General features: G+C 40.7%; 2 protein-coding genes across 3 annotated transcripts in view; one reads left to right on the top strand and one right to left on the bottom strand.

Moving 5' to 3' along the window:
* Window positions 1-200: 200 nt before the first annotated feature.
* Window positions 201-3,673, bottom strand: TPRKB (TP53RK binding protein). The gene is made up of 5 exons (XM_074584435.1): window positions 3,540-3,673; window positions 3,145-3,325; window positions 2,285-2,407; window positions 1,174-1,350; window positions 201-320 (listed from the first exon to the last, which is right to left on the bottom strand). Exons 1-5 carry the CDS (start codon window positions 3,671-3,673, stop codon window positions 234-236), a joined length of 702 nt encoding a protein of 233 aa, XP_074440536.1. The 3' UTR covers window positions 201-233.
* Window positions 3,636-25,310, top strand: part of ALG10 (ALG10 alpha-1,2-glucosyltransferase) — a 28,461-nt gene continuing 6,786 nt past the window's right edge. Inside the window, exons 1-3 of one of the 2 annotated variants that reach the window (XM_074584200.1) lie at window positions 3,636-3,836; window positions 4,154-4,351; window positions 7,013-9,194. In XM_074584200.1, the coding sequence (XP_074440301.1) occupies window positions 3,672-3,836; window positions 4,154-4,351; window positions 7,013-8,068 (1,419 nt within the window). In that variant the 5' untranslated portion in view covers window positions 3,636-3,671 and the 3' untranslated portion in view covers window positions 8,069-9,194. Of the gene's footprint in view, window positions 3,837-4,153; window positions 4,352-7,012; window positions 9,195-25,310 lie in introns of those variants that run through there. The other variant, XM_074584291.1, reaches the window with a different exon arrangement.

Raw genomic sequence — 25,310 nt, 5'->3', positions numbered from 1 at the left:
TGGAAATACCAATGGCAACTTCTGCTTCGCACAGCTGAATTGCTCTCAGTGCTTAGAACACGCCTCAGATCACCCCCAGGTCCAAGCTTGCTCACTTACGGTTAAAGCTCAATGTCACCAAACTACTCAGTACTGCACCACTTTCTCTGATACGCAGTATGAATTGCAATGAAGTGTTTTCACATCATAAAAAGCCCTCTTTTTTCTTAAAAAAAAAATTTATTTCCACATTTTCATAAAACATCTTTTGTTGACATTCTGCAAACAATACTATCCAGTAAGGTGCCAATTTTTTCTTCCTGTGGAGTAATTTTGTAGAGCTGCAGAGAAAAAGAACAAGAAAAACATCAAAGTTGTATAAGCAGGAAAAAAAAAAATTCATCACATATCTTCTAAAAATATATACACAACAAGAAAAGATTTCCCCCTCTCCCTCACTTCTTACATTAGAAATTCCTATCTTGTCTTGTCTGGAAGACAAAATTGGGACTGAGGAAACAAGCAAATTCTGAAACTGCAGGAGACAAAGGAAAGCTAAGAAACGAATTAGAACAGCACATTTATCTCCACGTTATGTGCTATGATTTGTCCGATTTTATTCATGTTTCCTATCATTACTTTGATGGAGATGATCAAGATGATTTAAGCTACTTGAATTTTATCAAGTGGAACACATATGCTTCAAGATACCTATCTAGCATATGGTAATCCGTTAAAAGCACGCATGCCCTAACAGCTCCTAGAAGCTAATCAACACATTTTTATTTTAGCCGCCCATGCTGAGACTATTTATGTGCTTAAGATTACGAAACTGTTCAGAACTGAAAATTTATTTTTAATTAAATGGATATTTGCCTGAGAAAACAGGAAGCAAAAGTGACTAAGTGGTGGGCAGCAACATGGAATTTATTTTCATGTTCCAGCTTCCTGACAATGTTAAGAATTTGATGACTTAAAATTTGTGACATCAGGGTGTGACAACTGGAATTTTTTTCCAGAGTAAAGGGATTGTAAGAAAGAAATAATCAAGTTTCACTTAACACAAAACAAGTTTCCAGTTATGCTAAAGAAACACAAGCCCTAAGTGAATTATGTCCACTGATATTTAATCAGACAACTAAATAAACTATCCCTTTTCTCTATGCTAGTCATCTCTTCTGGTTGGTTACATACCTTTTTAATTTTGGCAGTGTCTGCGAGTCGGGGGAGTTCATCTAGAGAAACCTGTTGGCCTTCTACCTGAGATGCTATATCTTCCACATTTACAGTTTTTCCTTCGTCCGTAACCAGAACAATGAGAACTGCTGTGTCACTGTCTGAAATGCCAAACTTCTTAAATGCATCGGAAATCTAAGATGAAAAATACTAAAATGAGTGTCCTGGTTTGAGCAACACAGGACTGATTTATCTTCTAATGCTTGGGAAAACTGCACTGTTAGAAGACTCCAGTGTCTGCATTTGTGAAAATATTTACTTTGTAGACAGTGATGGTGTGTGGGTTTCAAGGTCTCAGTGTTTTCGAGCCTTGCCAGGGGCAGGGATGAGGAGGAGCGAGACCCAGGCACTTGACCCAAGCTGGCCAACAGGATTATTTCATGCCATGAATGTCATATTCAATGTAAATTAGAAAGTTTGCTGCGAAACTCCTTCTCTTCCTCAATGGCAGCGGTCCAGAGAACTTCTTGCCCCGGTGCTAGACCCCTGAGCGTTTCCCTTCCTCCCCAAGCCATAGCACTTGCAATGTCCCATATCTGCTGTCCACTGCTGGGAGTGCACAGCTTCCTACTAATAGAATGGGCTGAGTATAACCCTTGTATTTTATATGGCAATTGGGATCAATATTGGTTTTTTAGTGTTATTTATGTTAATTATCTAGTCTTATTCTATTAAATTTGTTTGTATTTCAACCCTTGGGTTTACTTGTTTTTTTCCAATTCCCCTTCCCTGGTGGGGAAGGGTCATCAGGTGGTAGAATAATTGTCTAAACAACAATAAATTGTTGTGGGTTTCTCAAACCAGATCAATGAGTCATTTTCTTACCACATATAAGCAACTTTTTCAGTTACTGGGTCAAATAAACCGGGAGTATAAACTGACACTTGTTTTACATTAATGGAATTCTGACGAGCTACAAGAGATTACAGCAAACTGGTGTTGCTAAAATAACAGGAACTTCTATTAGTAGCCAGGTAAATGGCTAAGTGCATACATATATTTAGTTTGGCTGCATGGATCTTTGCAAGCTTCCCTGGCAAAAAAAAGACATTTATTCAGTAAATCTTACATTGTTGTTTGGTGAAAGGCTGAAAATAATTTCCGAATAGAGAGTTCTGGTCTTCATTTTACCTATCTTGTGTAGATGAACTGCTTTGTTTACCGCCACGAGAATTTGAAAAGGATCTACAATCTGTAAAATACAACAAAAGAAGTTAAAATTTAACATGCTATTTTGAACCCCGGAAAAACCTGACTACTTAATTTTGCTTAAGTCTGCAACCATAAAAGTGAACAATACAGTATTTTGCAAGTTATTTTAGCCATTCTTGCTCTTCCAAAGTTAATGTGGTTATTCACTGTGTGGGATAATAGTTGACATAAAGTTTACGCTGTATTTCAGGTTACTGAAATCTTTTGAAAAAAGAATCACGTTAATAAACCTTCTGTCAGTAAAGTGATAGATTAGATTCCTTTCCGCCCCTCTACCCCCCCTTCCCTAACTACTGCTTTGCTAACTCTAACAAAAAAAGACTAGATTCAGAAACCAGTTACGGGTTTAAATGAGAACTAAGGCTCCAAACAGCGGTGATTTTTGACAGAGTATTAAACAATTAGTACCACATTTTCTTCAGGTGGAAGTAGGTTTAAATAGCTCCACCAAGTAGGGTGCGAAGTGAATCAAAATGACACTTGTTTTGGCCAATCCTGCCAAGGCAATTTTACACAGACGAACCCTTACGCTTGTAGGACACTGAAATGAAATCAAAGGAGGGGCCTTTCTGCAGAGAAAGCAAAGCAGGTGTACAGCAGCCTGTATGCCAGGGATTACAAACGCTGGCCGTTTCTCACGCAGTTCCCACAGGAAAGGATTTCCACCCTTCAGCCCTGTCATGCCGCCCGAAGAGGACAACACACGCCTCCCCTCACCATGGCCGGGTTTATGAACGCTCCTTCCATGGATCCTTCCATGGCCTTTTTCCTCAGGGCGGCGGCGTTTCTGAGGCGGTCGAAGAGGAGGAGGGTCACGCCGCAGCCGGGGAACAGCTCCAGCTGGTGCCTCACGGCCATCCCGCCGCCTCCGCCGCGGGACACCCACCCGCTCTCTCCCCTGTTAAAACACCGTCTTAGTAACACCCCACTGTTCCTTGAGGGGAAACCCCCACGCGTGCGGGCTCCACGGCCGCAGGCAGGCCGCGCCTCCCTCCCCGCCGCTCTCCTCACCCCTTCCCGCCCGCCAGCGGCCGCGCTTCCCTTCCTGCCTCCCTTCTTCCCTCCCTCCTTCCCGGCCCCGCCGCCACCGCCATGCCCCCCCAATCCCTCACCGCCGCCCGGCGATGGCCTCCGCCGCGGCCCGCTGCCGCCAGGCCCCTCCTCCCGGCACCCAGCCCTCCCCGGAAGGGCGGCCCCTTCCCGGCCAGCGCGGTGGCGGCGGCGGTAGCAGCAGCGAGAGCAGCATGGAGCGGGTCGAGGCCTACGGCTTCTCCGCCGTCATGAGCGGCACCTTTCTGCTGTCGTGCCTGCTCTTTGCGGCCATCAACCGCCGCCAGCGCGGGCCCTACATGGACGAGGCCTTCCACGTCCCCCAGGCGCAGGCCTACTGCCATGGCCGCTTCCTGCAGGTGCTGGGCGGGAGCCTTTCCAGCTGGTGTTTTCCAGTCAGGATGGATGGTTTCTATAAACATACTGCGGGTGCTTTGAAAAAGGAATCGTTTGTGGGCGTTGTTGTCCGAAGCGCTGGTGTCTGCCGTCTCTGGTGTAGTAGTGCGCCAGGCAGGATGCAAAGCTTCCGAAAATTTCAGTCTCATAATGCCAGAAATTCACTAAATGTCAAGCTAACAAAATGGGGCATGGGTGGGGATGGTATGTCATACCTGTCGCACATCCCTGGTCCCTTTTTTATGTGGTGTCAGCTCCGTAACCCTGTTTCTCTCCCCAGTGGGACCCCATGATCACCACGCTGCCGGGCCTGTACCTGGCCTCGGTGGGAGTCGTGAAGCCGGCGGCCTGGCTCTTCGGGTGGACGGGAAGCGTGGTGTGCTCTGCGGCAATGCTCCGCTTCATTAACCTCCTTTTCAGTGCCGGGAACTTCTATCTACTGTATTTACTTCTGCTCAAGATCCATCAGAAGAATAAGGTACGGTCAAAGTAGAATAATTTTATGTGCTTGTACAAGCAGTTTTGGTGGCTCTGTGTATGTTTGCTTCACTACATATGTGAGCTGTTCTCAGCTTTGTATAACCACAAATACTACTACCAGTTTAGCCGAGGAGGCACATTCCTTTTCTCTAAATCTTTTTTAATATCCTTTTTCTCTCTCAGGGTGCAATCTTCTAAAAATTTACTCTTGTGCATAAGTAGTCCCATGGAAATAAAAGTTAAAGTTAGTACACGTGTAGACCTACTGATCAGATCCAAAGTCCAAATGCTCATCTAGTTGGAATTTCTTGAGACTCTCCACAAAACTTCAACGTGTGAATCCTGAGTAAAGCCCTGTGAGCTGCATTTAAACTAAAATGTATGTTTTAGAAAGGTACCAGGTTTGATGTCAATATTTAGAACTGGAGAATAAATCAAGTTGGAAAGAACTGAAGAATGATTCAGTTTGGAAGGGACCTTAGGATGTCCACCTTCCAAGCTCAAAGCAGGCCAGCCCTGAGATCAGATTGCGTTGCTCAGGGTTGGAACCAGGAAAACTCTCCAAGCATGGAGAACGACTGCACAGCCTCTCCGGGCAACCTGCTCCTTACCCGACTGGCCTTATGGCGAAGAAGGTTTTTCTTACATCCAGTCTGAACCTCTCGTCTCTTGTGGTCCCACCGGGTAGCACTTCAAGGAGCCTGAGTCCCTTTACCTGTTGACATCCTCACAGGTATTGGTAGGCTGCTGTTTGGTCCCACCAAGCCATCTATTTTCCAGGCTGAACATCCCTCAGCCTCGAGTGCTCTCTGAAGCGGGTGCTTCAGCCCTCAACTGTCTTGGTGGCCCTCTGCCATTGCTCCCGTTTACTAGTGCCTTTTTTGTATCACAGGGCACAAAATTGGGTGTGGTATTCTAGGTGCAGCCTAACAAATAAAGAGGGATAATCTTTCCCTTAATCTGCTGCGATGCTTTTGTTAATGTAGCCCAGGAGGCTGTGGCCGTTCCTTAGTGCCAGGGCATGCTGCTGTCTCATGTTCACACCTCGTATCTGCCAAAACCCCCAAGTCCCTTTACACAGAGCAGCAACTCCTCCTGTACTCCATGCCCAGCCTGTTATCATTGTGGGGATTTCTTCCTTTTCAGGTGCAGGCATTTGCATTTGTCCTTGTTGAATTTAATAAGATTTCTGTTGCCCCATTCCTCCAGCCTGTCTAGGTCACTCTGGATGGCAGCTCTGCTCTTTAGCATCTTGCCTGTCCCCCCCCAGTTTAGTGTCATTTGCAGACTTGATGAGGGTGTACTCTTACTGCCTTCAAGTCATTGGTAAATATGCTAAATAGGACGGGTCCCAGTGTAGATCCCTGTGATACTCTGCTTGTTAATGCTTACCTTTGGATGGAGTGTGACCACTTAGCCGTCCAGTTTTTGCCTGTCTCTCTGTCCACCCATCCAGACCATAACAGTTCAATTTGGATACAAGAATATTGTGTGTTTAAAGTGATGCAGCATCCACCACTGCAGTAGGTAATTTTTTCAGTGTTTAATGGCCTATTCAAAGTCTTTCACCTTAGTGAAGTTCTTTAGTTTCACTTTTAACCATAAGAACATTTTTTCCTGTTCCCAAATAACGGAAGCATTCCTTTACTATAAAGAAAACTTCTTTTGATGTATTTTCTTACAGGAGATTTCATGTTTAAGCACATGATAAGACTATACAGAATTGGGTCAAATTCAATAAAGTGTTTCCACTTTTGGAACACTTTTAATTTTATGCTTGGAGGTGGAAATACAAATGTAAGAAAACAAAAGGTTTCATGACAGTAGTCTAAGCATTAGGAAGTGTAGTTGTATTGTTGGCATTTCTCTGAACTCAGCGTTTTCTCTGTTCCCCTTTTCTGTAAGGTGCTGACTGGCTGTTTCCCCTCACACTACATCATTCAGAAACATCATGCAACATTTTTTAATGTTGTGAATTGCGTTGTCTCACGTAGCGAGTGGGATAATTGGGAGGAGTTTTTAACTGCATGGTCTCCCACCTTCTTTAAAGTTTCTTTTCTAACTTATGAATTATAAAGAAGATAAACAATAAAAGCTGCACCAAAGACCAGGAACTTGGAACTGGCCACTCAGTGGACTGGCTTCAAAAGAGGCAATAGTAAAAGCATAGAATGATGTGTTTTGCTGTCTCAAAAATAAACAGAATCTGATGATGAGATTGCAGGGGCATAAAACATTGATTTCCGCCCCCCCGCCCCCTTCTTCCCATTAGTGTATCTCTTTTATCCTAGGTATGGGAGCAATTATACTCCCACAATGATGTTAGTGCCACAAATATGTGAACACCTGACATATGAAAGAAGTTGGTGTATTTCCATTGCCGTATTTTTAACTCACTTGCAATAATGTTCTGTACTTTCATTTGTTTTTTAATGTTGTATAGTCTGGCACTCTGTATTAACATAGCAGGAGGTTAACAAAAGTACAGCATGCGTGCTTCTGCAGTAATAGAACCAAAGAGCATAAGAGATGTTGTATTGTGTTAATGGCGTTTTTAAGAATGATACTTTTTTTTTGTTTGCTTGTGTTTGTGTTCTTTTGTGATTTATTTTTATTTTTGTTGGACATTTCTAACTACATTTTTCTGCTTCTTCTCTAGGCTGTGTCTGGTTTCCAGAGAATCTTGTCTACATTAACTCTTGCAATGTTTCCCACCCTTTATTTTTTTACATTCCTTTATTATACGGACCCGGGATCAGTATTTTTTACTCTCTTTGCCTATTTAATGTGCCTTTATGGTAACCATAAAACTTCAGCTCTGCTTGGATTTTGTGGCTTCATGTTTCGTCAGACAAATATTGTGTGGACCGTTTTTTGTGCTGGAAACGTTGTTGCAGAGAAGCTAAATGAAGCCTGGAAGACAGAGTTACAGAAAAAGAAAGATGAAAAGATTTCTTCCAGGAAAGGATCACTTTCAGATTTGATGAGAATATTGAGGTTTCTTATTAAATATCTCATATCACTTAAAAACTTAGTTACACTTACTGCTTTAACTTGGCCATACATCATATTAGTAACTGTGTTCTTTGTTTTTGTCTTCGTCAATGATGGCATAGTTGTTGGTGACAGAAGTAGCCATGAAGCCTGTTTGCACTTTCCTCAGCTGTTCTATTTTCTGTCCTTTACTGTCTTTTTTTCATTCCCTCATTTATTGACCCCTACTAAAATCAGGAAATTCCTTCTGTCATTACGAAAGCACCCTGTGCAGTACAGCTTAATCGCTGTCATCTCTTTATTCCTGATCTGGAAATTTACTTATGTTCATAAGTATTTACTAGCAGATAACAGACATTATACATTCTATGTCTGGAGAAAAATCTTCCAAAGACATGAGCTTGTAAAATACATATTAGTTCCAGTCTATATGTTTGCTGGCTGGAGTTTTGCTGATACACTAAAATCAAAATCAATATTCTGGATCTTAATGTATTTTGTATGTTTATTAGCAGTCACAGTTCCTCAAAAATTGCTAGAATTTCGTTACTTTATTTTGCCATTCTTAATATATAGGCTCAATATTCCATTTCCATCTCTATATAGACAGCTTCTGGAGTTGGCGTTTTATATTGTTGTGAATGCCGTAACTTTTTATCTTTTTCTAAACAAAACATTCCAATGGCCAAATAGTGATGAAATCCAGAGGTTTATGTGGTGACTTTTTTTTCTTTTTTTTTTTTTTTTTTTGATACTTTCATACCCTTTGGAAAACCCAGTTCTTTTTCAGGACTGTGGACTCTGGAATGAAGCAACATGTTTTGTATTATGTGAAGACTTTTTTCCCCAGTTGGAATTGGGGAAGTAAGCTGTTTGTTTGTATTCTTGCAACTGAATGTCAGATCTGGTATGTTGTAATGTGAAGATATTCCATATATTGAATTTATGAGCTCCTGGAATTAACAAATTCAACATGAGGGAGAATTTGAGAACACCTTTCTGTAATTAATGTGAAATAAGGGAAAAGTTTACAGTTATTTTTCATTATAATAAAACATTACGTAACATGGCCTTGAAGGTCTGCAGTTTCTAAGTATGTTTCAGAGGTTTCTCTTTAAAATGAAGTATTTCAGTGTTTAATCTTTTTGTTCCCTCTGGGTGCATATTTACTTCTTGGATCAGGCCACTTCCATCTAGATTTGCCAGCGGTCAAGGTATGAGCTACTCCTGAAGTATAATGTTTTCAGAACCTCCTACATCCCACTGAATTTTCATGATTTTTTGTCAATAAACGCTTACATTACTTTTGCAAACACAATGTAGGCTTTCAAATCATTAGAGCATTTTGAAAATTTTATTTCAAACTGATACTTAGAAAATACAGTGGAGGCTATGTGCGTGTACCTTCTTTGGGGAGTAAATGTTATTGCACAACAAAAGATAAATTGCAGTTGATAATGTGACCTATTAGCAGGGGAGTAATTTATGTATGTCAGACCCAAATGTGTCGTTGCACAGTGGAATGCAGTCTAATGAATACCCTTTTAAATAATCAGGCTTTTATGTCCTGAGGTTCTGTGTTCACAGCTTTGTATTGAAGTGGGATATGAGTGCACTCCTGAGTTCAGCCGAATGTTTCTAACATCTTTGATGTGTAATCTTAAAGAAATACAAATGGCATTACTGAATTGTTCTTTTAAATGTTTTTCATGTATGTACAAATCTAGTGGAACTAGGGAGTATATATTTTGTTTTACAAAGGTAAAACGCAATGTGTATATGTATATTTATTTATTTTTAAAAGGATCTAGTGCATTATCATTAGAATAAAAGAAGTCTGTAATGGTTCCTGTCAGTAAATTACTTCAATTAGGTGATCAATATTTTTTAGTCTAAAGTTAACTGTTAATCAGTTTTATAAATACAAATAAATTAGGGGGGGGGATCCAAAACTTCACATACTGTGTAGCATCTCTTCTTTCTTGTTCTGTAATGAAAATACTGCAGCCAAATCTATGCAAACATATCTTATTATTGCCCCTCCAGTCACTCTGAAATGGAATTGTTTCTCAAAAGGTCAGTACTGTGGAGTTATTTACTCACATCGGTAGGGTTATTTTTTTTCTTTTACAGTATGCAGATCAATGTCCTGGCTCTGATGCTTTCCCCGTGCTAACACTGCGAAGAGTGCCGTTAACTCAGATTCTCCTGTCTAATGTCTTTGCAACCCTGTTTCTTCTAAGGAAACCTTAAAGCCACTCTCCAATGAGTAGGTTTATTTGTAGTGAATTTAAGACCTTTGCCAGGACACTGTTTGCTTCTTAGCCTGTTGCCAGCATGGTAATTCGTTGATAATGTGCATACCATGGGGAAAGCCATTTTCCATCACTACCTATTTATTTGCTTTATCAAGTTGAAGGGACAAAAGAAACCAGAAATGGGTCGCTTTTCAAGAATCCAGGGTGGCTCTTAAAGAGCCCGGGTTCCATTACCACTCTTCTCTTGTGGTTTTAGCGTTACAGATTTGGTATTGGGGGGGGGTGGGGGGAGGAAGTCTTGCATGCCTTCTGCTTCCAATTTTCTTTCTGTATGCCAGGCCAGTAAAAATGTAAACAAGGTCAAGATCGTACGCATGTTTTAGTACAACTTCATTTGCATCCTGAAATATCAGTACTGAGTGAGTTGGAACGGTAATATGGGAAGGGACGGGGGTCTGGCTAGAATTCGGAATTGTCTTCTAGATCTGCTTTTTTCCCTGGCTTTTTGGAGGGGAGCAGGTGTTCATTCACTTGACAAGTTGCAAAAATGCCTGTGCTTACATAGTCCGCAGGTGTTTTGTTTCGTCCAGCATGTCTATTGATACTGGTATCTGAATGCCTTCGATTATCAACACTGTTAAGAGGTAATGTTTATGCTTCCCGCTTATTCTTAACAGAGTCAGCAGCTGTGTTTCAAGTTAAAAGAACCGAGTTTAAATATATACCCTGTTAATGTATTTCTTTTGTAAAGAAAAGTGAATGCAAAAAAGTCCCCCAAAATTTAGAGCTCCACATCACAAGAAAAATTACATGTAGAGAGATGTCTGTGAACTGTTGGATTTTTTTTTAACCAGCATTCTAAGACGGTGTAATATTTTATCACAGGATTTGTCAGGATACTATATATTTTAATTCAAGAATACAATTATTCTCAACGTATTTTGCTAATTTAAAAGCAGGCTGAGTTGATATAAGTTTAAACTAAAGCTGAAGGTCCATGAATTACTAAAACATGAAAGGAGAATCTATTTTTACAGTAAGGCTGTTTTCACTTTTGCTGATGAACCACATGGAATTTGTAGGTAATAGTCAATGTTAGCCTGATTCAGTCTCAGAAATCCAGATGGTTGTAATGATATCATAATTAGTTATAAAGGTAGGTCTCCAAATTCTATCAACATCTCTTAGAAATTTAACAAGTAGCAGTAGCATTGTTTAAATCTAGATATAAGAATGAATTGAACAAACTTTATAATCTTGGAGCAAGTATCTTTTGGAAAATTGATTTTAGTATTTTGCTCCTGAAATGTTTCCATTGTAGTTGTTTGTAATTTATTAGCTATTTGTCTTAAAGGCATGCAGAAAGGACTGTGTTTATGTTGCCAAGGTCTTCTAGTTTCAGTAGAACCGTAATTGCTTACTTTAGGTTAATTCCTCAGCAGATGTCATTTGGCAATGAAATTACTTACAGCAGCATTAAAACGATAATTTATTGTAAATTTTATTAATCAGCTATCCATTTAGAAAAAAAATCACAGTAATTTGTTGAAATGTCCAAGATGAGGACAAAAATAGCGTAGCTAACATTTTTATAATCGCTGTTTAAGAATAAAGGCTCAGGTTCAGTTTTTCTCGGACAGAAAGGTGATGATTTTTCAGTAACTATCAGAATAATAAAAATGAGAGCTGAACAGCTGCAGCACGGCCAAATTGTTTTGAGGTGGGGGAAAAAACCCACAAATAATTAAACACATTGGTTTTTACTTTTAGTTAAAAATAGGTTGTTATTTGGGAAGATATGAAGTTTGATAATCCTATATGCTGTGAGTTGCCTTTTCTGTTATTTGTGAGCATTCTATATTTCATTCCTTTTAAGTTCTTTGACAACACGTGTTCATGTTCAAAATTAGCTGGTATTTTACACCATAGGCAATATGTGCTTCCTGAAATATGTTTTTTTTTTTATCTGTTACTTTTCTTGTGAGTAGATAAACCCGGTGGATTACTTCTGTTAAAAATATTGTAGGAAGAAGTATTCTGTAGTTTCTGGGGACAGACAATTTTTGTTTGTTAATTCAGATCCGATTTTTTTTTTTTTTCCCACAAGGTGGCAGTTTTGTGCCATCTCGTTGAGGTGACCACCTGCTTCGTGCAATTGCCGCTTGGAATCATAAAGTCAGGGTTTTTAGCAAGGCTGTGTCTGAGAATTGGAAAACGTCAAGTTCTCTCATGGCTGATTGCTTGTTTTAGTAACTGGTTTAGCTGAAATATCCTTGTATGTAATTTTAAACGTATATCGTACATTAAGTTTTAGAAGAAGAGCAAGTTTTAGTCATCTTTAAAATGTCTTGTTTTGACATTTTTGCTATTTGTGGAATTTCCATGTCTGGTCAGAGAGAACAAAATGAAACTTAAAAGTTTACTGTTGAAATGATGTCATTGTTTTAAACAGTGTAGTTGCTTACAAAGTTAACAGATTTCTGTCTGCTGTTTTATTACTAAATTTCACAGCATTCTTATTTTCTTCACATACTCATTCTATTCAGTGCTGTCTAGAAAGAAAAAAAAAAAAAGGAAGACAAATTGAGGAAGCCAAAGTAATTATACTTTTGAGACTGACACACTGTGCTTTTCTGAAATACTCTTTAGTTGGAAGATGCACATATGAAATATAAATGCTCAAATGTCTGTTAGCCCTATAGTAGTTGACATACTGCATTTTAAATGCGTTGTCTAGTTTTTGTGTAATGAAAAAGTGTAAAGCCAGAGTCCGTGAAAATGACTGCTTCCAATTATCTCAGATTCTTTGTATTCACCATCCTAATTTTTTCCCCCTGAAAAGCTTTGCTTCCCTTGCTTATCTCGTTAGATAGGATATGCTTTTTATTTTTGATTCAGTGACATTTGTATGTCAGCTGAGGCATCTTCTGTAGAAAAACATCCTTCTTAGAAGCATGCTTTAGATGAATGCAGATAATTGGTTTTACTAACAAACCAATTTACTAACAACCCAAATTTTGCAAACAAAAAGAATCTCTCCACGAGACAGAAATGCTAACCTAGCTAGCAGTCTGTAGTTAAAATGCTCTTAATTTGCGAGGTTTTTGTGCTTTATCTCAGAATGCTCAGGACCTCACACTGTTCCTTCAGCTTCGGGGATAGCTGGGATATGAGGAGCAGGAAGCAAAAGGTTTGTACAGGTAATTGCCATTGCAGTGCTGCTGTAGATAAGAGTGTTCAAGATATGTGAGCTTACTTGATCTGCAGCTGTCTGTCAGTAATAGGGAAGGGGTTGCTTTCGTTTTCAAATTGTTAGTTGCCCAGGCACTCTAGTGTTTTTATAAAGCAAAAATTGTTGTATCTTAAAAAAAATAAACACTTTTAAAACAATGTCTTCCCACATGCTTTATATCCTGGTTTTAAGTAGATGTAAATTAATATCCCATGCATTTGATTCAAATCGGTATGAACTCGTGTTAATAGTAGCAGCGTACGCCTTGTCAAAGATGTAATTGCACGAGTTTGTGTCCTTAGCTACCTTCAGTTCTTCTCTAATGAGATTGCCACATTTTCATGAGAACCCTCCTAAAAGTATTGTCATAGAAATAATCTTTTGAGTATACAATGCAAAAGGAATGCTTATGGTGATTATCGCTGACAAGAGTCTCTAATTTTAGGCCACCGCTTCAGACCTGCAAACTTAATACATGTAAATCACGCTGCATTTTCCTGCATTCCCATCAAATCTCAAACAAAGCATCGCCTGGCTGAATTGAAATTGAAATGACAAGCTTCAAAAGAACAAAGGAGACGCAGCCAGGAATATCACCTCTTTCAGAGATAGGGCTTCACCCTCCGGGTCAGTGCGGAGCGAATGCCACAACGTTGTTGGTGCGTGGGAGTAAACACATCACAGCTGAAGTCCTGGCGAAGAGCAGCGTGGGTGTTTTATACGTGAGTTTCCTTTGTTGCATATAGGATTCCTCACTCGCTGCCCTGTGCGCTCCTGTGCTGCTATAGCACTATATACCTTTCATTACCAAGAGGATTATATTGTGTCATTAGTCCGTAGCAAAGATGGGAATTCATCTGCCAGACGTCTTGTCAAAACTACCTTCTAGTGCGGTCTGCTCTCCAGAGCATCGCCTGCTCGGGCAGGGCACTCGCGTGAGCTGGGGAAGCCTCACAGCAGAGATTTAGGCTAAAACGGCCCCTCTTTGAGCTGATTTTCCTGGCAGCCACTCTGCTAGCTAAATTTGAAAAGTTTCAGCCCAGTACAATGTGTTAACTTGGTTTAAAGTCGCAAGAAGCTTTGTGGAATAACCTTCCCTGTTCAGGTCCAGTCCCCCAGGAAAAGAACCAGGAACATGTCAAAGGAAAAGGAATTTGCTGACGATAGCAGAGTTGTATGTGTCCTTGCTAAAAATGTACTGGTGCACGTTTGCTTCAATAACAGTGAGTTTTGTTCAATTAATTAATTATTACTAAGATGTAATTTTCTGCATTCTTTTCTGAAACAGGGAAAGAAAAGAAATGAAGTGCTTGCACTTTGCTTAGGAATTAAGAAGAAAATATGTTTGGGATTTTGGAACCATCTGTTTTCTGAGAGGAGCTTTGAGGAGCTTTAAGTTTGCCTTCAAGATAAATACTAGTGATTTCCCTCCACCCTCCTTTACTGCTTATAAAATATACACTGCTTAAATTTTGGAGGGGGCGGAGGAGGAGGTAGCATTACAGTGGCGCGATCCGGCTGTTTGCCTGACAGGAGGCCACAAAACTTTATCTGGGAACTTTCGCCAAGGAGGGAATTAGATTCCACATTATGTAAGTGAATCCTGTAGAGTTTAATATTTTGTAGCTGAAATGGAGCACATCTTCTGAAAATACACTTTTATTTAAAGCCATCAAGTACTGATGAATTTGCCATATCCTTTGACAAGGTTTTTCAGAGATTAATTACCTGTGCTCTTAGGAAACTTTTTTCTCTAGTGATTAGCTTTATGCTACATTTGTGCAAAGACCTCTCTCCCCATTTTCTTCTACCTTCGTGGTACCTTTTACCTTCTGCCTTTCTCTTCCACCTGCATGGGTATGCACAAGTCATATTGGTGTGTGCAGATCAGAACCCAATAACCTCTTAACCTACTGACCTACAGAGATGTGAGCACTCATGCATTCCAGGTTGTTCCAGGTTGTTTTTCCTCCAGCTTTTTTTTCAGCATGTAAAGAAGTAAGGTCACCAGAATTGAAGACCGCGCAACACTTTTGAGCTCTTCTTTTTTTTTTTTTTTTTTTTTTTTTTTAGTGTCATCTACCTGGATATAATGTACCTTGCTCCGTTTAGCCAAAGCAAGCTCAGTGGCACCTTGTATGGCTACCCTTTGTTTGAAACGCGTGCTAGTGATCTTGTAGGTGAAGCACCACTTTTTGACGTTTAAAGTCAGGCTAATGGAAAAATCAGTCCCAAATCAATATATTAACAGTTCCCATAATGACTGCTTTCATCTTTGTCAGTGAGAAGTGGCCAGAGATATATGCATCAGTTGATGGGAATAACCAGGGAGGAGCAAGCAGAGTTAGGGCATGTGAAGTTTCAGTTTGGCCGAGCAGTTTGTGATTTGTCTGTTTCCCCTAGAGCTCCTTGAAGTTAAATGCTTATTGAGGTAAATTTAGTTGATTGGCTACAGTCTTGGTTTGTCAAGGCAGGGCTAAGTTGAGTAGCTCGCTGTTGTATTGAGAAGCTGGCTATGTTTGCCTTGAGATATGATTTCTTCATGGAGGTTGAGCACAAGAATGTTCCTTTTCTGTTTGGTTTGAAATGGAGGTGTTCAGACTATGAGAATGGGGTGGCTCTGGAAGGAGGCCCTCTTTCCTCTGCCTCAGGTTGACTAAACCAAATTGTGGTTGCCTTGATGGGGCTCTGACTACTCTCTATCCCATGGAGTCAGTCTGCTTGAGGGCCTTACAGGGCTTTAGGTTTTGTTTTAATAAGGTTATCAGAGCAGCTAACTTTGCCAGAAGCCTTTGATTTCTAAAAACACAGCCACCAAAACTGGTGGGCACATTCCTCTTGCAATTTGAAATCCTAGTTTTATAATTAAAACTTCTTTGTGAATAAAGAGTCTTTCTGGAAAATAAATGTCAATCCTATGAGCAATTAAGGCTTCTATAAACCTTAGCATACAATTATGTCAAAGACCAGTTAATGCACGTTAGTGACTGACTCTGAGTCGAAGATGTTAAACACCTGCAAAGATTCTACCTTGCTATTTAAGTCGCACATAATAGAGTACATGATGCTCTTGAATTTTTTTGCCCATCATTTTGTCAGCGAATAAGCAAACAAACAAGAAAAACCTTTAAAGTCAGTTATAACGTCTTGATAGTCTGCAGTTACTTGGCAAAAACCAGCATGTCAAAATCGGCTTGCAGTCAACGCCTTTCTTTTAGTAAAGAGCTTTAAAAGATTTCTGGTAGTATTTGCGGTGATGGATCTCATGATAAATGTTCTTCAGCCCTTTTTGTGTTTTCTTTTACAATGTAAGATTCTCTTTCTAGAACTTGGCTTTATTGGCTTGTAGATGAAAAATTGGTTTGAGCGTCTTTATTAAGTTAAAGAAGCGCATACATTTACACGAGTAGCGAGTAGTACTTGGACCAAATGGACCCACACTCTGCAGTCAAAATACAGAAACAGTGCGTGTTGACAGAATACATTGAAGACTTCATTTTCTCATTAAACCTAGGATAAAATAAGCAGGATAATTTGGTATCAGATTTTAACGTTTCATGTTACTCTGCAAGTGTATAGATATTGCCAATTTCTTTGATGCTTTGAACACACACTTCCAAGGCAGAGTTGAAGAAGGTAATTACAATCTAACTCTCTTTTCCATTACCCACACACTAAGTTAATTGAAATAGTAGTAAATACAACTTCATGAGTTGGATCTATTTTCATTTCAGTACTGCATTCTCCAAGGACACTATCGAGAGGATCTAAATCAACAGGAACTACAGACTAAAGAAATAATAATGCCCTCTTGAAACACTTCAGCTGCATGCTCTCAATCTTACAACCTGAAAGAACAGGCATAAAGGCCTTAAAGATTCTTGGATTCGGTATACACAGTAGAATGCATAATGATAAAAAATAAAATAAAACTCAAAGCAGTGACTACTGTTTTGCAAAGCTACCACTTGATATTTACAACAATGAAGCAATACAGGGAAATACAAAGCTGAAAAGACTTTTCTTGTGATGGATTTTCTGTTACCAGCTTGTATAAGGTAGAAAGCAGCAGTGCACAATATCTGAAAAGGTAGGATCTAGTTGTGCAGGTGCTCATCTGCATTTTTATGGTCCTAAATACCTGTACAAATCTGACCCTTTTCTTTGAACCTTCGTTAGGACTTCTGTATTTTGATAGCAAATGAGAGAACAGAATGAGGAGTGTGCCTGGTGGGTCCTATGGAGAAGAAAGATGAAAGTAATGCTGTGTGCGTTTATGGGGAGCTTGGGCCAGGAATAAATTCTATGGTAATGACAACCCTACTCCACCCTGGCCCCTCAGTCCCCCAGTTTCATCTCTCTAGGGTGGCGGAACCCATCCCTCCCACTGTAGACCATTCCTCTTGCTTGACCATTCTTCCTTTGGTGCCACCCTCTCTTCTTCACGTAAGCGCGTGCCGCAGACTATCCGCAGTTGTAACTGCCTTTGTCCTGGCCGCCCTGGTGAGCTGAGGCTGTTCCTTTGCCTTGTTCTTGCTGCTGAAAAACAAAACTCAGCACTCATTCAGGCAAGGATTTTGAGAAATCTAAAAGTAGGCTGTACTTATCATCAGCTTGGTGGAATGGCACCAAAAAGACTTGCCTGGGAAAAGAAAGAAAGAGTGTGTCATAATTCTACCCTGGTTGTCAGAAGGAAAATTTGCCAAGGGGAGGTTCACTTGCTTTGATTTTCATACTGGTAGTATGGCCTCTCCAGAGGATTGATTCATTTCAGCTAGGATGAGCTAACAGCCCTTTTGCCTTGTCCTGAGATAACGGTTACAAAGTGATAGAGCTCAGCAGACTCCATCACTCCATCCTCAAGGAGCATTACAGCCCTAAAACTACACATCAGTCGTCAGCCCAGCCTAGCTCCCTTGTCTGAGATGTTGCAGTATCAGCACTGATCAACCTGGGAATGGGTAGCTGTTTAGCAACCCAACAGCCAAAGGTGTCTTATTGATGTTTTCAGAACTTATAAACTATTTGACTCTTATTAGAGCTAATATAAATTGTGTCACCTATGGAAGATGTTTTCAAAGGCACAAATGCAGACCTGCCAGTCACTAGCACTTCAGTATTATGATACAGTCTCCAAAAGTCCTGAGATTTAAACTCAAAGGAGAGGCAATTTCTGTCATGCTTTCCTAATTTCTTGTACTCAGAGGTACACTAAATGTAGTTTTGTTAGAAGTGAAATGGGTATGGAAAACTGAAGTATCCCAGTTGACCTTGTAACACTCGCTCTGTTCCATTCTTCTTGTCGTGTGGTTTCCCAATGAAGGTAGCGGAGACTGGATGAGGTAATGCACGAAAGGATATTTCTTCCCTAGACGTGTGGCTACAGAATGAAATGAACTTTTCACTGCTTTCCAAGTACACGTGTCCCTGTAAAAGATGAAAAGACCTCACCCTGGTTTCGGCTGGTGAGACAGGTTCTCTGGTGGCCCGTTACACTATGATGTCCTTCCAAATGCATGGGTGCAGCTGGCGTTACTGGTCACGTGGCACTTGTAAATGACTTGTTTTCTTTCATTTCCAATAGCTTTCTTCTTTTTGTATTTCATCTGTGATATATGGCAAATTAGTCTCATTGGCTTTCCTCTTACTGGATAAGGATATTTTTCAATTTTGTATGTGTTGCCTTTGTTTTTTTTCCCTGCGTCTTATGGCAAAAAAGGTTTTTTTATAAAGAGAAGAGAAGAGGTAGTTATGTAGAATCAGCCTTGTCCTCTCATTCTATACTTTATTTAATTATTTGCAAGACTTAAAAATTGCTTCAGATAAATATATTTCCAATAATACACATAACCCAACAAAGAATTATAACCAGTGTTTTTGAAGGAAAAGTGTTGAATAGTCTTCTTTCTTTATAGTTTTTTTTTAAAAAATACAGGTCCTCATGGAAGGAAAAACATTAAACTGAAGATTAATCTTTTATCATTAATAATAAAAGAGACTTTGCTTTAACATAGAGTTGTAAAAATTGACCTTTACGTTTTGGCTCCACTCACAAAGCAGAGATTGGTTTCCCTCTTGGACAGCAAGAGTCAATATCCTCTAATTCCTGCTGCTCCTATTAACCCTTCCCTTTATAGTTCAATTTAAATAAATAACTTGCAAATAAAACACAAATAAAAATAACTTTTTTAGACAAGGAAAAACCCAAAGTGGGCAAACAAAGAGGAGAAGCCAGGGTACTAAGTATTTATCAACAGGAATCTTTAAGTTTCCATATTTTTAGGAAGATGGTTGCTTCCTTCTGTCTGAAGAGGTCCTTCACAGGAGCGAGTGGTGGTGCTGTGGTGGTGGTCAAGAAGTCAAGGCATCCATTGCAATACTTTCTGTATCCTGAAGACCTGAGCTCCCACCAGCTGAGTCCGGACTTTGGCTTTTCTGGCCATATGCCCAATTTGCTCCCCCCACACCCCGATTCGGGGAAATTACCCAATTGGCTCTTTTATAGTAGCTTCTGATCTGATCTGGCATACTGCGCCATCATAGCTAAGTACTGGTCAGTTACACAATCTCCTACTGGAACTGGGGCTAAACCAGTACCTGGAAACAAGTCACTCGGTGGTGATGGGGTCTCATATATCACTATGGGGCTCCTATCAGGGCTCTACAGCAAACCTTTGGAAAGGTTCAGGCAAGCCTTTGGTCACATTTAGAGGTGAATGAAGCTACTGAAAAGGAGCAGCCTCCGTTGGGAATTCCAGATTTATCAAAACCAAAGCTGTCGTGTATTTTTTAACAGAAAAATACAGTTATTCTGGATTGTTATTCCTACTTTTCAGAAATAACACTGATAGAAAGTACTCTAGTAAATGAACAATTTCAAGAATGAAATCTGTATTTACTAGCGTGGCACATTCATTTAGTGATGGCAGACAGTAAATCATGATTTCACTGTTAGAAGTTAAAGTACTTAAAGTAACGAATGAGCGCCTGGGCTACCCGGGCTTGTTAAAAGAACAACTATAAAAGAAGATTTAAAAAAAGGTAAAATGCCTAATGAACGTTGCTAAGAGGTCAGCACCTCCAAGGCTTGGATTTGGACTTTTTGAAATGGTGGCAAAAACGGACAATAAAAATTCTTATTAACACCGTAACGGTCAAATATAAAATGTACTACATAAATACCCATGTGAATGAAAGTCCTTGCAAGTGGAGACAATGCATATGTATAATGAGGCAAAAGATGAGTGAAAAAGGCTGTCATAGGTAGTAAAGTTGCTCTTTGCACCTTTGATGTTGCTAAAGAATGTCAGAGTGTCACAGAAATGGGTGACACCTTCAGTATCCTGCAGCTGAGTGAGGAGCAGAAGACCCCGGCTCCAAACCACACCAGCCTGCGGCAGAGTGAGGGGACTATGTAGCAGCAATTAAAAGACCAGGGGGAATAAGTCGGTAACTGGAACTCATCAGACCCTGACTATTTAAAAGAAAAGGAGACCTACTTAGAGACCGGCTGATGTTTGCTAATATATATACATAAAAATGGGAGCTATAAAAGGAGAAGAAACGGGAGCCTGACAGTGCTGTGGTTTGAACCAGATGTTGTTGAAGCTGCTGGTGGCAACCTGAGAGGAGAAACACGTCCTGCTCCCTCCACGTGCTCCTCCTCTCCTCTAATATTTGTTACTCAACCTTTCCCTGTTAAAAAATTCGTCATGGTTATAAGCTCTGGCACTGATTTCTTACAATGATCACCTAAAAATGCTGCAATAGCTCCTGAACTGCTGCCCTCAGAGCGCGCTGGCTGCCTACTGATAAAAGGGCATGGCTACTCTGTGGGGTACAGGAGCGACCCCTGTAGCTGCTATAAGGGTACCTACATCTACCTGTTACCACCACTCACCCCACAAATCAAGTTATACATGAGAAATTTAAATATTTTTGGAAGGGACTGATGTTCATGCAGGAGCCCAGATGAATAAGGAGACAGGGCACATGTCTGAATTTTCCTGGGAACATCACGTTTCTGCAGTTGAAAGTCTGCTTTACCTAGATTAGAGGATTTGGAAAAAATAGATAGGATTTCCAGGTGCTTTACAGACTGCTTGGGAAAACATCTGCAAACCAGCTGGAAACCTCCATGCACTGCACAGATGAACCCCACAGCGTGTGGGCAGTCGGTCGGGAGCATCCCGTCCACGCCGGGCTTACAGCTGTGCACGGCGAGGGGCAAACGCACGCGTTTCCACTCGGAAAGGCAGCGTGGAAATGTGGCAATCGCTGCAACGAGGTGGTGGGAAGAGGTGGAGATGGCTCTGCTTGTGCTCACAGGGGCTGTGGCCGAGGGCCAGGGGCAGCAGGCGGTCATGGGGTGGGAATGAGGAATTTCAGCGCAGGGCAGTAACGGGGGTGGTGTTCCCATGGCAGCGGTATGACCCTCAGGGAGAAACTTCACGTGTAAGTGGAGATTTTATTTAGCCTGGTGTACAACCACCAGTGAAAGAGAGGATTCTCATCCAAGTGTTATTTTAATGGCAATACAGGGATAATGTAAATCTGATGTCCAGTCAAAGTGAATTCAAGAAACTCACAAAACTGTACAATGCGGTGTTAGCAAATGTAAACTTTTCCTTTTTCCGTGACTATCTGGGGCAATTTTCCTTCACAGAAACTTAAAATAATTGCTGACAATTTAAAACCTGAGAGCAGGTAGGTGACCTGCTGATGAAAGCCACAGCTCTGAGAGCTCCTGATTCAAACAATGACATTTTTCGTTCTTCACCTCACCTATTACTGTACAACGCGGATAATAGGGAAAACGCTGAGACCTTAGCACTGACTCTGCCGTTGCAGTTTTTCAGTTCATTGCAAATACGGCTGTGTTGCTTTTAAATACCCCGCATTTCTAAAGTATATTACTATTAGGAATTTACTGCATTTTATTATAGCATTTCTCTCACACAAAGCAATCCTGCCTCAATAAGTAATCATTGTCTGTCTGAATGAAAATAAAATGCTGGTATGCTTGGAATTCGGTACTGCCTAAGCAGAACATCTTGAAAGATGTTCCCTTATAAAGCTGTTGCTTGTTTCTTCTTTTTTTCCCTCTCCTGGAGAGTATGAGATTTTCATTACAAGTGGCACATGTTGTAATAAGTCATATCTGCTCGACAAGTATCTATGCTAACCATAAACATGACCCAAGGCGCATTAGTCAGCCAGAAAGAGCTTGTCAAATAAAGCCTGTCTGCAGGAGGACAGAAGATGCTTATTGGAATTCAGTGAGTGTCAGGGGTGGTCCCTGCTGCCACTGCCACTGCTCCTCCAAAGGCATGTTAATTAAAGAAGATGCAAAGAAAATAAGTCTGTCGTGTTCTTCTGGTCAGAATCCAGGGAGAGATAACAGCCGATGACTTAACGGGTTTCCAAAAGCTTTGGTTTGTTGTTTTGGTTTGTTTTTTTTTTTAAAGAAATTGTTTAATAGATAGCAGGTTATTTGAAATTAATCTTAAAGGATAATTTAGCTTTCTCCTTTCTCCTTGTGTTTAGTTCCTCCTTTGATACATTAGACGTGTCAATGGATCAGAAGCTGTTCTGAGTATATCCGTCTCTCACAAATAATTGTGACTATGTAGCTTGGGGAGAAAGAGCTTTCTGATCCCACGGGATTTAAACCAAAAGACTATAGTCTTATTCAAACCGTGCAGCTTTGATTAGAATCTCTATAGCAGTTAGTTGAAGGCATGCACATTTTTCATAGCTAAAATCACTCAGATTTTGATCCGCCTGACCAGAGACAAATTATTGCAACTGAAGCTGATGATGACACACTCAGCGATCAACGAAGTCCTAGGGTTTCACTGTTAATGTTCTGAGCATCCATCAGAATCAATTTGCCGAAGGCTCGCTGGTAAGGATTCACAGGATATTGCTGTATCTGGCTCAAACTGTATCTAATTCTAATTTATCTATTATATTGCAAGTTCTTATGCGACCCCTAAATCTAGTACCAATCATAGTGCAAAGAGAAACTCTATGTTCTATAATTAAAAAATAATTGTATTTTCGTTTTTCTATTTCTCTTTCAAAACGATAACTTCTCTTTACTGTAGCGTGTGCCAAAACTTTGCCAAAGTATTATTTTTCTACAGAGCACACCTTCCCCAAAATAATAAAGAATACATCTATAGCATCAGGATCCCAAAGGAAGACTTGGGTAGCTTTCAAAATTGTATTCCTAATAAAAAATAACAAAGACTTGCAAGAGCTACGAATTCATATATAAATGCTGCCTAGTAACTGGGAGCCTATATATATGCACTAAATAAGCCTAACTGGGTTAGAAGATTGCAAAGTGATCAATGACTCTGGTACATCTACAAATTGATTCACTATTTTAGTAACAAACCCTGTAATTTGCTTTGGGGGAGGAGAGATAAATAGTCTTTGTGTGGGAGATTAAAATTATAGTAAGTAGTGCTTTGGATCTTCTATTTTAATCATCCACAAAACAGCGAAAACAGTGAAAACAGTGCCTTGCATTGTATCGAGTCATCCTCTCTACGACACTTAAAAGCCACATTCCCAGAGCTATTTTTAAAAGCATCAAGTGGAGGAAAATAGAATTGGGTTTGATGAGAATGCGTGAATAAGGTGGGGAGCTGTATCAGAGAGACCTGATTTTACATCTCCGTTTCCCAATCTCTGCAATAAGGATGTAGAGAGGAGTTTGCTTTTCATTTTTGTATTCTTGCTAATGAGTGTTTACCTCCTGAGCATTCCAGTTGCCCCTCTAGGTGCAGGAGGTGCGACCCATCGCCCCTGTACTGGGGCTCCTGCCCCAGGGGTACCTCCTGTGAGGGCCTGACTGGGATGGGAGAAGGCACCATCCTCTCCATGGGCCACGGGGAGGACACGCGAAAAGGCTGTGCCAGGACTGGCCTTTATGCCAGCGCTCTGAAGGACGCGTTGGCTTTGCCCCATGGGGACAGGGGAGCGATGCGGGGCTTTCCTGGAGCAGGATTGCTGGGTGAAAGAGGGAGAGCAGAGAAGACGTGTTTCTAAATTACCTCCGCTTGCCAGCCTGCCTGTTGTCCGTAGGTCTTGCCAAAGTGAGCTTTAAATAGCGTCAGACAGCTTATACAGACTAATGAAATAAGTCTGTGTTGATGTTGGCACTTGAGCTGCTTCATTTCTAAAGGCTGCTTCGTGTTCTCCGCTGGCTGAGACGGGAATAACGCAGCCACGACCCCGGGCACTGGCTTGAAAATATGATGATAGACAGTAAACTGACAGGAGAAATGGGTCAGGAAGAATATCTACTTGCATAGATATCCTTCATTTTGGGAAAATGAGTCAGTATCTTGTGTGAGTCTACAGCACAGTTAGGAGGGTTTCATGCTCTCTGTCGTCAGGGTCCCAAACCGGAGAAGGAGATGGAAAGCTGGTCTTGGTGGTCTTGGTATGGTCACTGGGGACAGGGCGATCCCTCCTTGGGGGCAATCAGGACACGCAGGTCAGTGAGTGCGTTTCTGGATTATTATAAAGTTCGAAAGTGGCATTTTGCTGTAAGAGTTGGATGGAAAAAAGGAGAGAAATGTCCCAAGGGGCAACCTGCATTTGGGAATGACAGTCTCTCTCCTGCAAACCTAAGAAATCAGATCAACTTTCGCCAGGGACCTAGTTACCCTTGTTTAAGTGAACTACAGCAAATTCTGGATTTTTGAAAGTGTGTTCAATATACATACGTTATTTCTAAGACCGTCTGGGTCACCGTGAACATCTGGCTGCCTTCATTCTTGTGGTGGTACGCGTCTCCTGATTTTGATGCTCAGCTGGGTGAGATTCCTACCTACAAGGCCGGCTAAAAGCCACTCCTCCTGCTCTTGGTTTGCTCCTGTGGAGCCTGTGGTTGCGAATCTAAAATAAGCACCCTGAAACCAACTTTTTTTTGATCTGTAGTGAAGTGCATCTCTTCCGGTTAGAGTCAAAGGCTACATGTCATCCTGTGAAACATAAACAAATTGAAGGGTGGCATCAGATTTCTAAGTAATATGGGTAAGGAAGGCTGAATATACCAACAGGCCATTTGTTATTATTCTAGTGGACCTTCCGTTAAGAAGACCAGAGAAACAAACTTATTCCTGCTGATGTTGGTACTTGGTGTTGTTTATGTGCAGGCAGCAGCAGCAGGATTGTGGAGCCATCTATTTACGAATCATGATTTTTAGCATGGATTTAATCACTCAACTCAAGACTGTTGCAACAGAGACAAACTATTTACTCCTTTGTGTTTGACAGAAACGTGTGCTCCTGCCATTCCTTGATATTCCCTCCCTACTTGCTCGACATCTCCTCCTAACAGCTTGTTCTGCTACAAACGCTTTAAAGCAGATCACTTAGGCTTTGACTTGGTGACTCGGAGCTGGGTGTTTTGTCCTAAAAGGATGTCATATGCCACTGGCAGCTCTCAGGTT

Source organism: Larus michahellis, chromosome 1 (assembly GCF_964199755.1).
Source record: "Larus michahellis chromosome 1, bLarMic1.1, whole genome shotgun sequence".
Lineage (NCBI taxonomy): Eukaryota > Metazoa > Chordata > Aves > Charadriiformes > Laridae > Larus > Larus michahellis.
Note: the sequence above shows the minus strand (reverse complement) of the source record. Positions and strands in the feature narration are given on the sequence as shown.

Excerpts from the sequence above, each read along its gene's own strand:
- TPRKB (XM_074584435.1), bottom strand. The coding sequence starts at position 3,673 with ATGCTGCTCTCGCTGCTGCTACCGCCGCCGCCACCGCGCTGGCCGGGA. Across the intron at positions 1,351-2,284 it reads GCCTTTCACCAAACAACAAT|ATTTCCGATGCATTTAAGAA; the intron begins GTAAGATTTACT and ends TTTTCATCTTAG. Across the intron at positions 321-1,173 it reads ACACTGCCAAAATTAAAAAG|CTCTACAAAATTACTCCACA; the intron begins GTATGTAACCAA and ends TTTTCTCTGCAG.